General features: G+C 34.5%; 1 protein-coding gene across 2 annotated transcripts; it reads right to left on the minus strand.

Annotated features, from left to right (window-relative positions):
• Positions 1–1,906: 1,906 nt before the first annotated feature.
• Positions 1,907–8,905, minus strand: LOC113768369. 2 transcript variants are annotated; one of them, XM_027312703.1, is made up of 6 exons: positions 8,623–8,905; positions 6,257–7,907; positions 5,863–6,114; positions 4,455–4,535; positions 3,319–3,798; positions 1,907–2,342 (listed from the first exon to the last, which is right to left on the minus strand). In XM_027312703.1, the coding sequence occupies exons 2-6, from the start codon at positions 7,505–7,507 to the stop codon at positions 2,286–2,288; spliced, it is 2,121 nt and encodes a 706-aa protein (XP_027168504.1). In that variant the 5' UTR covers positions 7,508–7,907; positions 8,623–8,905; the 3' UTR covers positions 1,907–2,285. The 2 variants fall into 2 exon arrangements, with proteins under 2 accessions (XP_027168504.1, XP_027168505.1); XM_027312704.1 differs by having other exon boundaries at positions 1,907–2,355.
• Between the last annotated feature and the right edge of the window lie 3,891 nt (positions 8,906–12,796).

Consider the following 12,796-nt stretch of genomic DNA (forward strand, 5'->3'; position numbering starts at 1 on the left):
AAAAGAGTTTTATTGATTTAGGGTAAAAAATAAAGAAGAGTTTTAGTTAATTTCTATGTTTATGATCAACAAGACTCTTTTTTGTTAAAAAGAAAATAAAAAAAGTTTTGAATTATCTGTTTTAATTGATTTTGAGTAAACTTGTAAATCGATTATTATCGGTTTATTTGAGTTCGGGTTAACAAAAGACTAAAGACACGTGGCAGCTGTACAAATAAGGGACAGAGGCTACTTTGGGGACAGAGGATTCGAAGCCAAGATTGCAAAAATAAAGAAGAGGGACTAACTTATCCACTTTGAAGCATTATATACAGTTTTGAAGATATTTTTGAGACATAGAGGCAATGAGTTAGCATCTTTGTTGGGATTCATAATGTCAGTTTTTGGGCCAATTGCAAGAATAATACCAAACTTACATATCTATACTATACTATACATAAAATCTGAAGACGGGGTTTGGAGTTAACAGAAAAGCTGCATCATGTAAGCCAATACATCTTTGTTTTTTTGACACATGAATGATATAAGAAACTTAAAGAAGATAGTGATAAGGTGGAATGGTTATTTTGTTTCATGTAACCCTTCTGTTTCTTTATCTCATAGTGTCATGAGATTCCTTTTTAGCCTTCAGGATCATTTAGACGTTAGAGAAGGGGTTTACTCAGGACAAAAGTAAAAGATGATGAAGATCCATTTTCAAGCTAATTCAAGTGTTGAGGGCTTAAACAAAATCCAATAGCACTGCAAAGATTTTAGTGTTTAATAACTTTAATTAATTTAATTTTCTTTGGAACTGGAAAATCCCATTTCTTTTCAGCTATTAGGCCACAAAATCCAATAGCTTCCAAACTTCATTTGCATATGAAAAAGATAGAAATCAATTGATTTCTAGTTTCTACTCATAATCTAAGAGGGGAGCCTTTCATGTTATTGTTTATTAAGCCAACTGTCCCTTCAACTTCAAGAGATCTTTTACTTTTAACTAAAAATGCATTGGGAATAGATGACTGATACCAGCAAATCAATGCTTTTATAGCAATTTTGGTGCCTGCAAAAGATCTTTCCTCCAACAGGTTGCATGCTTCAAAAATGGAGCTTACAAAAAGCCCATTGCCCTCCGGCATGTGCTCTCTTTTCCATTCAATACAAGCATAGCAAGTTTGCATGAAAAAAAAAAAAGGACCCATCTTTTATGAAAACAGAACCATCTTCTTTTTTTATTTTTCCCAAGGGTGGTAAAATGAACTTTTGAACGTTTTCATTTCTTGCTATGATCAGTTGTGTTTGTCCATTCTTTTCGAACACTTCGACTCCATTCCCATGTTTGTACTTTTCTTTGCATGCATGGGTGACCTGCATCTTGATATTCAAGTGAAAGTTGCAGAAAAAGAAAAAGACTAACTTGCAGAGTTCTTATTTTCTGCCTCTCCATTTCAAGTACAAAGAGAAAACGTCATGTATTACATTTACAAAGTAGAAAACGTCATGTATTATTCTGAATAATCTGCAAATTTATTTATTTATTTTTTGTTTAATTAACATTCTCGTATAAACGTAGGCCAAGTTTTCTAAGTAAAATTAAGAAGAATAAAAGAGAGTTCTACACCAGCTACTTGGGAGGAATGCACCATTAGCTCAATATCTAGTTTGGTTTGGATCTTTCAACAAAAAATTTTCTCACCATGCTGATGGTTCCTGCAGTTCAGTGAGGGCACTACAATCTGACAAAAGTTTGTTTCCTTTTTTTTTTTAATTGGTAGAAGACAATGGTCAAAAGAAAGAAACTATTGTCAAACTATTGTTTCTTTCTTTTGACCATTGTCAAATAGGAGTATAGAATGGGCAATTGAAAGGAATATGAGTATGAATGTGCTTAAATTTAGTATACACAAACTTAGCCAGCAAATTTGGTAAAACGTACAAAATAAAAGGGCTTTGAATGCAATGTGCAAGGATTAAAGAATCTGTGTACAATGTTGGTATGGGTACAAATTTTTCCTACACAGTAAATTGAGCAATACACCTAAACATATCAGCCAGGAGGACTTTCACCATGATGAGAAGGTGATGAAGTGTCACTTTCTAGCTTTGATTTAGTCCTTTTTCAAAGGAGCATGAAAGCTTATCTACACTGTTTACAATTCTTTCACTAGACTGAATGATCTATTTATTCTGATGGATTTACAGGTGACATGGGCTATGGCCATGTCTGTAAATGGCCAAGAAGATACATGTACTGATATTTACAAGAAAAGCTACATCAGTTGGTAACTTAACAGGACTTTCTAGTTGTCAAGGTCAAAGTACTTTGGATCAGATGGATAATGATATTCCACATGCAACTGCAATGCCAAACTGAAAACCAGTTAGACAGTCTTAAATATTCTCAGATGTGAAAGACTCGCATTAACTAGCAACAAAGAGTACATTGACTAGTAGAGGTCCTGTAGGTCTGGCATTTCAATCAGTAAAAACTACTATCATACATGCTTAGTGTTCTTTAGAGCACTACAATTCATGTTGCAGCAGAGAAAATAAGTTTTTCGGAGTCAAAATGCATGCATCCTTCCAGATAATGCCCATTTCTATGAATTTGCTTGTAATTCTCTCATGCTCAACTGCTAAGTGCAAATTATAAAATTCAATTGTGCATGACAGAATCATAAACAAATCCACAGAAATTATCTGGATGATTGCATAAATAAGGCTCACAGCCAATTGACAAAGGCCACTCCCAGTAACTACTACTATGTCATAGATAGAAGGTATCATGCTCAAAACAGACTACAACAATATAGCTAGTCATGGCCCAGAAGATGGTAAACTTGATATTTGAATGAAAAATTGAACGAGTTAGCATGTGAAAAATCAAGAAAAAGAAAAACATGAATTAAGGGGGATTTAGAACACAAAGTAATAGATAATTGAGAACAAGAGTTCAACAACAACTTGTGTATGCTTTCAGTAACATTAGAATTAGTATAATTCAGGCTATCTAGCATATTATTCAGTTTTAACCTCACCAATTATCTTGTCCTCAGGCAAGTTACAGTTACAGTCCCAATTCCTAAATATAGTTATTTATCTGCAACAAACCAAATACTTTCAAAGCAGGTATACATCTTCAGCTTAGACATATAAAATTTGAAAAAGAAACAGTGAGATTACTATTTTTGCTTTTCCCTACTGAATTCTTGATTCAGGTTGAAGGTCATGTTCTCTTATAGCAATTTACTTCAGTTGTGTCATCCTAATTATGGACAAAACCACCAATCAAAAGCAGAACATCACACACTAGAGATAGACTTTTAGACATACCTTCCCCTCGTCAGAATCTGAATGACGCTGAGGGAACACCACCCTCAAATCATTATACAGATAGAAGCGCCTCTCACCTTCAATGTCCATTCTGTTTCTCACAGGCAGAGCAGCAGTATCAGACTTGCACCTCTGAAATGTTCTGGAATATTTCTTTGGGTGTGGACACAGAAATCTGACATGTAGAGCATAACGGAGAACACCAGGACATGCAGTACTGTCATTGACCTTTGAAGTGCCATTTGCGTAATTGCTTTCAGTAACACTAGATGGTACAGTAGGTACATTCTCCAACTCTATACTGCCCCTATGTTCTTTAATATCTGATCTTTCTACCAGATGAACTCCATCCGAACCAGAAAGCACTGTTTCATGCTGTAAAGAATCACCACTTTTTGCAGTTGTAGGTGACTTGCCCTCTTTTTTCAAGTCAGATCTCCTTCTGTCTAAAGCTAAAGTAGCCTTTTGGCGTAGAAATGTCTGCAAAGGTTTATTGATGAAATAGATAAATTTGGTAATTCTATGTTCTTTACTCATGACAACCACCTCCAAATATGCATGATAAAGAATCTGCTTAGTCAAAATACAGCAATTAACAAAAACCATGGAGGTAAGATCAATTCAAGATATAACTAGTCAAGAAACCTTGTCTTTTTGTTCTTTCCTTTTTCTGACAATAAATCATGTACATGTACTAATCAAGGATAATAGAAACTGTCAAAATGCTCAGTCAGCTAATTCACAATTAACAGCAGCATGGAAGATAATCAGAAGAGCTATCTGCCAGTCTGTTCTTGACTGGAAGCAACCTACTTCTCTATTAAGAAATACAGCTTCCATCAACTGAGCATTTCGAGAACCAGTAAGTGAATTATGATGTCTACACTTCTCAATGACTAAAAGTGATATGCTCATCAGCAATAAAAGCTTCGTTTCAGAGGAGGGGAAAAAGGTAAACAAGCAGATTGATCTCAACTTAGTTTATTAAGCAAAACCTGAGTAGAAGACCAAGTAAATGACTAAACACAAATCCATCTCAACAACAAAAGCAAACAAGAACAAAGGTACTGATGTAAAAAACAGAGAAGAGCATGCTAATGTTAAGTTTTCGATTAGCTTATGAAAGCCACAAGTACCTTGGTGCCAGCAGGCATGTCACTTAAATCGTAATTACAAACAAATGTGTGAATGGGTGTTCTCTCTGGATTGCTCAAAACCTGCAAATGGAAATTCAATTATCAACTTAAATAAAGAAACAGCCAAGAGCATCTACGCAAGAAGAAAACAACTAAATGTTTAGCAGCTAGCAGCACAGTCCACAAGAAACCTTTTAAGTTCCAAAGACAATTCAAAATTGTGTTTTCTTATACTCAAGGATTTCATCTGAACAGAGTTCATTTCAACTCACATGGTAAGATATCAATACCTTGAAGCACGAAATTAGATCTAGATCTTAATCATGGAATGAGAAGTAACAGTAAATAGAAATGAGAGCTAAAAACTTTCTACAATGGTGAATAATGATAATCTTCATGTATTTGTATTGCTAAACCAATCAGGAATCACAACAGTAGCTAGATGACGAAACAGATGCAAAGTTAAAAAGGAAAAAGAAACAGAAAAAGTTAAGAAATGGTTCTATGCAACAATATATGGAGGAAGTTGAGAGACTTTTACATTGCAACCTTCACAGCACATATGCAAGGTTTTTACTATTGTTCAAGTTCTTCCTTCTAGTCACTTATATCCAGGTACAAATAGGTCTGAACTGAGTGAGACCACAGAGCACAAGAAAACTCCCAGTTTGATTTCCTAGGAGAGTGGATTTTTTTAAGCAGATTGACTTATCAACTTGGAGAAATTCGCATAAGTTTATTCAATTATGTTTATGGTCAACTTCAGAATAATGTGCTAATGAATTTTTGCAAAGAATAAGGAACTAGGAAATGCTCTCATGAAGTCCATCTTCCTTATTTAGGGGTAACATGTTAATAAACGAGTACATCTATTTGAAAAAAAAAATGACATTGAATACTTGGTCTCCACTTTCTCGTTTCTAGAATAATTTCACATTGCTCAGAATCCAAGTTGATTGCTAATTAACTAATAGATGTAAACAGATAGCCAGTACGAACATAAGTCATAATCAATTTAACTAGTTTATTCACTCCCGTTGAATAATCTATAAAACTAAACCAGCAGTTGCAAATTCAATTACAAGCAATAAGTATTGCAGTTATTCATTGAAATTAGGCTTTAAAGAACTATCGGACAAATCATGTTAAGACTTTAAGGTCAGAAGTCCTAACTTCACAGCTAGGAAACAATAACCACAAACTCAAAATCATGATAGACATGAGTGGTCTCACAACCTTCCAATTTTATCTGTAACTTGATCTTCATAATTTATCACTTGAACTTACTGTAGGAGCATATTTGCATGTTTTAACAGTATATAATTGCTTTGCCATTGGGACGTCACCTGGTGCAGACGTACAACATATTCATCCACAAGATACAAAAACATTAAGGGACAAGAATCACCAGTTGTATACGCCCTTTCATAGGAACACGCAAGCGACTTCTTTCTGTTGGGGAGCCATTGCTGCTAAAGCTCCTCTTCATTGTTGGGGCTTTGTACTTATTAGGAGACGACTGCCCTCCTAAATCTATTGATGAATAATAAAGTAAGTAGTTATCACCATCCACACTTGTCGCAGAAAATGGAAGTTTCTGTGGGTGGGGTGAGAAGCTTCCTCCAGTAATATTAAGAACCGCAAGGAAACCATCAAATTTCTGCATAAAAAGTTCAGAGTGGGGTATAATGAGGTAGAGCATAAAAGCCTAATTGAACAAAGAACTTGCCAACTGACATCGGGAGTATATGGAAAAGTACATGAGACACAACTGATGTATGAGTTTTAACATGAAAACTTACCTGGGACGGAATCCCAGATGCTAAACGACCAGATAACAGTGATTCCTCAAATGAACCAACCAAGGATCTTTTAACAGACAATCCACTGAGATTCCTACCTAATTTGGCACATTGGTTTGTAAATGCTGAGTCACATCCCAAGTTACCTCTAGTAGCAGTTATACTTTCAGGAGTGAATTGCTCTAAGTTCATTTGAAAAACATCAATATCTTCAAATGTTTCACATGCCATTTTAGAATCCTTTTCTGTTTGAGAAGATGGTATGGCACAGATAGTTCCTTCAAGTGACTGTCGTATATCCTTCAAGGTTAAACAATTTTCATCAAGTTCCAACATTTCCTCATACTCTTCCAAAGTTCTCATTCTTCTAGAAGACTTGGGTCCAAGAGGTGACAGAGACAATGATGGTGACACAACTTTTTCCTGCACTATGTCTATCGCCCCATTTTGAGACCTTAATTTAGGCAATTTTCCATAAGAACTTACTCCAGGGGAAGATGAATAAAATATTTCAGGATGACCTTTCGCATCTTCAAACAGAGGGCCATCTGTAATGATGCTAGAGTTTGTCCCACTATGTTGATTGTGAGTATGAATGAATTCAAGAAACTTAGATTTGGATGAAAACAAGGTATGGCCATGATTGGAGTTGCTTACATTACTTATTTTATGTTCTTGCAAGTTGATCCCATAATTTTCACCATACAACAGAGAATCCATCCTGTTAATGTCCCTTCCAGGGTCTATGCACCTATCATTAAATTCATCTGGTAAAAGCAAGCCATTCAAAGGAGAAAACAACTGTTTCCGAACCAGAGAACCAGTTGCCTCAGTGGTACCAATGACACTGGTTGAAAAAGGAACAGCAGATTTATGTCCTTCAAAAACACCAACATTAGGATGAGTAGTATTTGATCCAGTTGAATCGAATCCCACAATCCTTGAAGCAGGAGTCTGAGCAATCCTTCCACCATTAAATGGCAAAAATCTAGTTTCTACTGTACCAACTCTTAATCTATGCGTGTTGGCCATGCCATCTTTATGTGCACTGCCGACATCAGCATTGTTTGAAACCTCCCTTGACAAAGTGCAAGAGAGATCCCCGAGCATATGATTGCTTGGACGACCAATGTGCAATTCATTCATATCATAGCTCGCACCCGTTAATCGAGGTGGAGTTTGTGCCAATGTGCGTAATGATACAGTCACCTCCTCAGCAATTTTGCTGGAAGACACTTGAGGCAATCCCATTCCTGAAACAAGAAACCCTTTTCACCACGTTCCCTAAGGTCTTTTCCTGTTCACTCAACCTACCCAATTGAACCTAATCGATCCCCAACAAATTACTATCTTATTCACGATAGACGCAAGTAATTCCAACTTCACAATGCCAGCAACAACACACTTAAAAGAATCACCTCAGAATTCATAGAACACAAACCAGAGTTCATTTACATTTCAGCAAATAACACTACTGCACCAGAATACACATTCCCATTCTTACGGCAGCCCCCTCAAGCAATTGCACGGCTAAATTGATCACAAAGGTGGAAATTAATTAGAGTATGCAGCAGAATTCAAACTGCCAGCGAACCCGCATACCAAAATTAAGGAGGCATCCATGAATCCTTCCCCAATATCAAAGCCAGCTCTGCAATGCATTCAGAAGAAGGGAAAAGAAAAACAAGGTTAGCTCATTAGGCAAAATTTTACACTCGGAAATAGATTGCAACAGACAGCATAAAGAAACAGTTTTTCTCCAAATTAGACATCGACATCCAAATAATTCTCATCATTAGGGAAGTCAACCCCCTTTTCCCCCTCTCCACACTAACATAGTATCCAAAAAAGAAAGATTGGATATCTTTAGATTAGATGAGCTAAAACTGAGCTGGTTGGTTCACTTAATCTTGGCACAATGCTAAAAGGCAAAGCAATCTTTAGATGACCAAATGCAACGTTTCCAAGCAAGATGTTAATCAGCTTATTTCTTTTTTAACTATTTATTTTATCAAGCGTAAGTAATATCATCTCACCTTATTCAAACAATACTAAGAAAGTAGTAAAAACCAACAAAAGAACTTCACTTAAATTACAATACTGATGATCATAGCAAGCATTGCCATGGATTCACCATCTCAACCCACCCCACAAAAAATTCTAAAAAGAAAAATGAAAAATGATTCTCTAGTACAGCAATAAATGAAATTATGCACACCTATCAAAAAAAAAAGAAGAAGAGAAAAAGCAGGTAAAAAAAATACGATGATGAAATCTGAGCTGAAAACCAAAGCATAATAACAAAAAAAAAGGCAAAAGGCATAAACTTTCTATGTATTTGTACAAAGAGCAAAAAAGGGACGCACCAGTGAAGCTTCTGAACTTGTATAGATTTTCTCTAATTCAGTCAGATAAAGCTCAAGAATCATACAAATAATCTGGGCTAAAAATAAAAATTGATAATCAAGTTGGATTAATATATTTTTTCTAATTTTATTCTGAGGTTTCACGCATTTCTATCTGTTTCTCTCCTCTCATCTCTCTCTATCTCCCTCTTTTCTGCCTGCAGTTAAAAGAAAGAAGAATAGTTGTTGAAAAATGGAGGCTTGTTAAGTTGTAGCCTGTTGGCCTCTCAAGTCTCAACCCATCTTGCACGCATATTTTTGTGTTAAGCTATATATTACAATAATCGACTCTCAGCGCAATGTTTTTGTTTTTTCCCGTTCATATAAAAGATTATGGATGGATATATGCAAGGATCTTTTTGTTGGATTTGTATACAATTCTATTTTAGGGATGATAACGGATAGGGTAAAATTTAATACCCGCGAATAGTTGATCTGGTAGAATCTGGACGTTGATGGATAATCCGTCAGAATTTGATATTTACGAGAAGCTACTAACAGATAATCCAATAAGATTTGATAGGAGAATCCTAATAATTCCATATCCGGTACCCAACATACAATATGTGTGTGAAAAGGAATTAATACCTTTGTTAAACTTGCATATTCTCTCTGGTTTGTATTCACTTTCTATACAAATCCTTGTTGAGAACTATGAGATAATTGTTTGAATCTTTTTTTGAAAAACTATTAAATTTATTCATCATAAAATATTGAATTTCTCTATAATTCTATTAAAGCTTAAAATTCAACATAGTGTGCTGATTTAACATGATATGTATTGATTTTAGGTTAATAAAATAAAAGCTAATTCTCTTTTTTTTTTTTTGGAAATTATTCAGATTAACGGGTAGAAGGTACCGATGAATGATCCGAACCTAAAATGAGAGGGTTTGGTAATAAGAATTAAAATCGGTAGGATAATCCGATAGTATTTGGTAAAAGATTTAGATATATGAGTTAGGATTTGATAAGAAAGTTTTTTGAGGATATTCAACCCACTATCATCCCTAAATTTTTTTTCTTTTTTGATTTTTTAAACATTAGAGGACTGTATTTTAACAAATGGAAGCTTCAAAAGAATTTTCTTAACTACCTTAACACGACGGAAAGTTATATTTTGGTCACTACTATCATGTGATTTAATCAAACATTGAATCGAATTGAATGACATATTTGACAAGTTTCAATAAGCATTCCAACCAAATTATTTATCAAGGTTAACCTTGATTATTCCAAAAACCAGACTCATTTAGTGCCTACTTTCTAAGAAAAATAAATGACAAATTTTCGACCCAACATGGAAAGTTAAACTTTCTAAGCCTTTCTTCTAATGTAGTTGTTGCTCATCAAAAGCCTAAGCTATACGTGATATCGCAACAATAAACCATTGAGTCTTGGTCCAATGGCCAAAAAGACCCCCTTAAAGCTCTTCCCTACGCAAAGACATCTCCCGACTTAATCAAGAAGTATAGTGCTTATTGTTCTTCAAAAATTCGGAGGGTGCAATAGTGTTAAATAGTTACCATTGTTGTAAAAAAAAAAATTTTTCATATCGCAACAATAATGTTATAAGCAACCTTATTTGTGTAAACACATTTATCAATCACTTTTTTATATCATATATATCAAATCGCTAAAATACAATTTATTACAAAAACTCCTAAAAATAGCAGTACAAAGAATTCTAATTTTGTGAGCACGAGCACATGATTTTGGTCTATATTTGGATGTAAAACTCTACCAATGTTTATTGTGTGGGACAATGAAATAGGCCGTGTAAGAGAAGTAGGATCTCTAACATTCTAACATTTTCATGTGCACTAGAAAAATCTTAAATAACATTCATAATATTTGGAAGAGAAGTCTTAATCAAATTCGTGTTAGGTTAATGTTTAAATTCAAGCTTCCTAAGCTCTCTTTCCATTTACATGACAAGTGTATCAATAAATTCTCCATCAATGTCATGTGGGACTTGTATAAGTTTAGATTTTGAACTCTTTCCAACTTTTGTGGTTGTGATTGAATCATACAAATATTGACTTCCCTATATCATATTGCCACATAGCATCTTTCACAATACTTTAGAAGCTGTGCATTTTTGCTACATGTGACCTGTTTTGAAACTTTTGGTTGGGGAAGAAAATTTGGTAGAAGTTCCAGTCACCTGTGCAAGAAAATAGAAAAGTAAAATTAGGCAGAGGAAAAAAAAACCGATGCATGGCTACCATGGAAGCAGAGGAGTCCATCATTATAGTCGCATGTGGTACAAGTCCGTGAGGAACGAGTGGCGAAACCGCCAAGGCCCGAGGTTTCCAACCAACCACGTTTTCTTCTTCTTGTCTATAAGTTTGCGGCTCTCCTTTTTCCTCCTACATTTCTAGAGGATTGGGAATGTAGAACACTCTTTCCTTATTTTTTTTTCCTATGGGTTAGGCGGTTCAGAGAGAGGGAGAGGTTTCTGATTCGAGTTCTCCTACTTATATTTTTAAAAAATTTAATTAAAAAAATCACACTATATTTTCTAAAATGTTGAAGACGATTTAATTTAGTGATTAAAGTTAAAAATCTAAAAATTAAAAGTTTTAGAATCGAATGCTCTCACCTCCTACCTACTTAAATTTCACCCTTCACTCACTGAAAAATATTTTTCTTTTCCGACCAGAAAGAAAAAAGCTACACCTTAGAAAAGTAGGGTTTCTCTCCTTTTTTTTCTTTTTTTTTTTGCTTTTCTAATTCGACAGTGACTTCGAACCTTATAAAAGGAATAAAAACAAAAAAAAATTGATAGTCTAACAAAAGCCCTAATGGTCACTTAGCTATTAGAAATTTGGAGGCCAATGAATTTTATATTATCTTCTGCAAAATTATTAATATATTTTTTTTAAAGAGAGTACGTAGTTTATTTTATAAAAAGTATATACATAGTGTAAAGAGCAAATAAAAAAAATTAAAATTTTGTAGTGTTTGGTATTTTAGGCCGTGTCATGAGGGAACTGGATTTTGACATAAATTGCCACTCATCCTAGAAGAAACAAACACTCCAAAAGAAGAGACAAAATTTGATCTGTTTATGCATTTGTGTATGACCTCGTCCTCAATTTCAATTTCAATTTCAATTTCAATTTCTACTACGTTTCACAACTTTAAGATTCACCACCCAACAAAAATTTCTGCAATCCGCCATGTTTTTTTTTCCCCTTTCTTGGTCTCTCGTGTTTTGTTCTGCAATGAATGCATCTTGGCCAATACAAGAAAATTAAATTCTCCGTTCAACCAATTTATTCAATCCTTGCCTACAAAAATAAATGAATCAATTTGAACTCGACGCAAATTAATCATCTTGATTATACTCTTAAAAAAGCCGCAATATTGGCGCTTCACATCGAGTGTGTTTTGATAGCAGATTATTTGGGATAATTTTGTGTGAAAAAAATAGCGTTGCGCTTTTTTGATATAATATATGTGAGATAAAAAGATAGTTGAAAATGTATTGATAATACAAAAAAAAAAAATTGGCAAATAAGACACTATCCAAACAAATCAGGCCATTTGCAAAATTTACCATACTTGATTTACCATTTACCGAGCGTTTAATATTGTACGACTCACCGGATTTACTAAAATAAGCTTTCAATCACAGGGGTATTCAGAAGTTGGGGACGACTACAAATTTGCCGAAAGCCCAAATCCTTTTGGGATTAACTTAATTGGAGATTAGAAGGGCCGGGTGCGGGCCAATGCACGGGGCCATTTATTCTGGGCCAAGTTTAAGCTTGCTAAAACCCAGTTTAGTAATGGACTTCAAATTGGAATGCATTGTTGCATTAGTGTATTAAGATGTCCAAATTGGTTACTATTATTTACAAAGCCCAATATGGTTACTAGTAAATTTTATTGTGACAATTTTTGAAGTAAAGTAGGAACTGAAAATGAATTCTTTCTATATTCGTCTCTTGGCTTTTCTCCCTGTAGCTAAAAATAACTAAAGGATTGAATAAGACTTCGGGAGAATTTGGGATTTACCAATGTGATTATCTCTAGATCTCTACTATGTATAAAGCTTTCACAACCATTTTGGTGTAAAAAAAATGCGTCATTTTTTTTTTGTATTTTTAGCACAAAAAGGAAAATG

Source organism: Coffea eugenioides, chromosome 4 (genome assembly GCF_003713205.1).
Source record: "Coffea eugenioides isolate CCC68of chromosome 4, Ceug_1.0, whole genome shotgun sequence".
NCBI classification, from domain to species: Eukaryota; Viridiplantae; Streptophyta; class Magnoliopsida; order Gentianales; family Rubiaceae; genus Coffea; species Coffea eugenioides.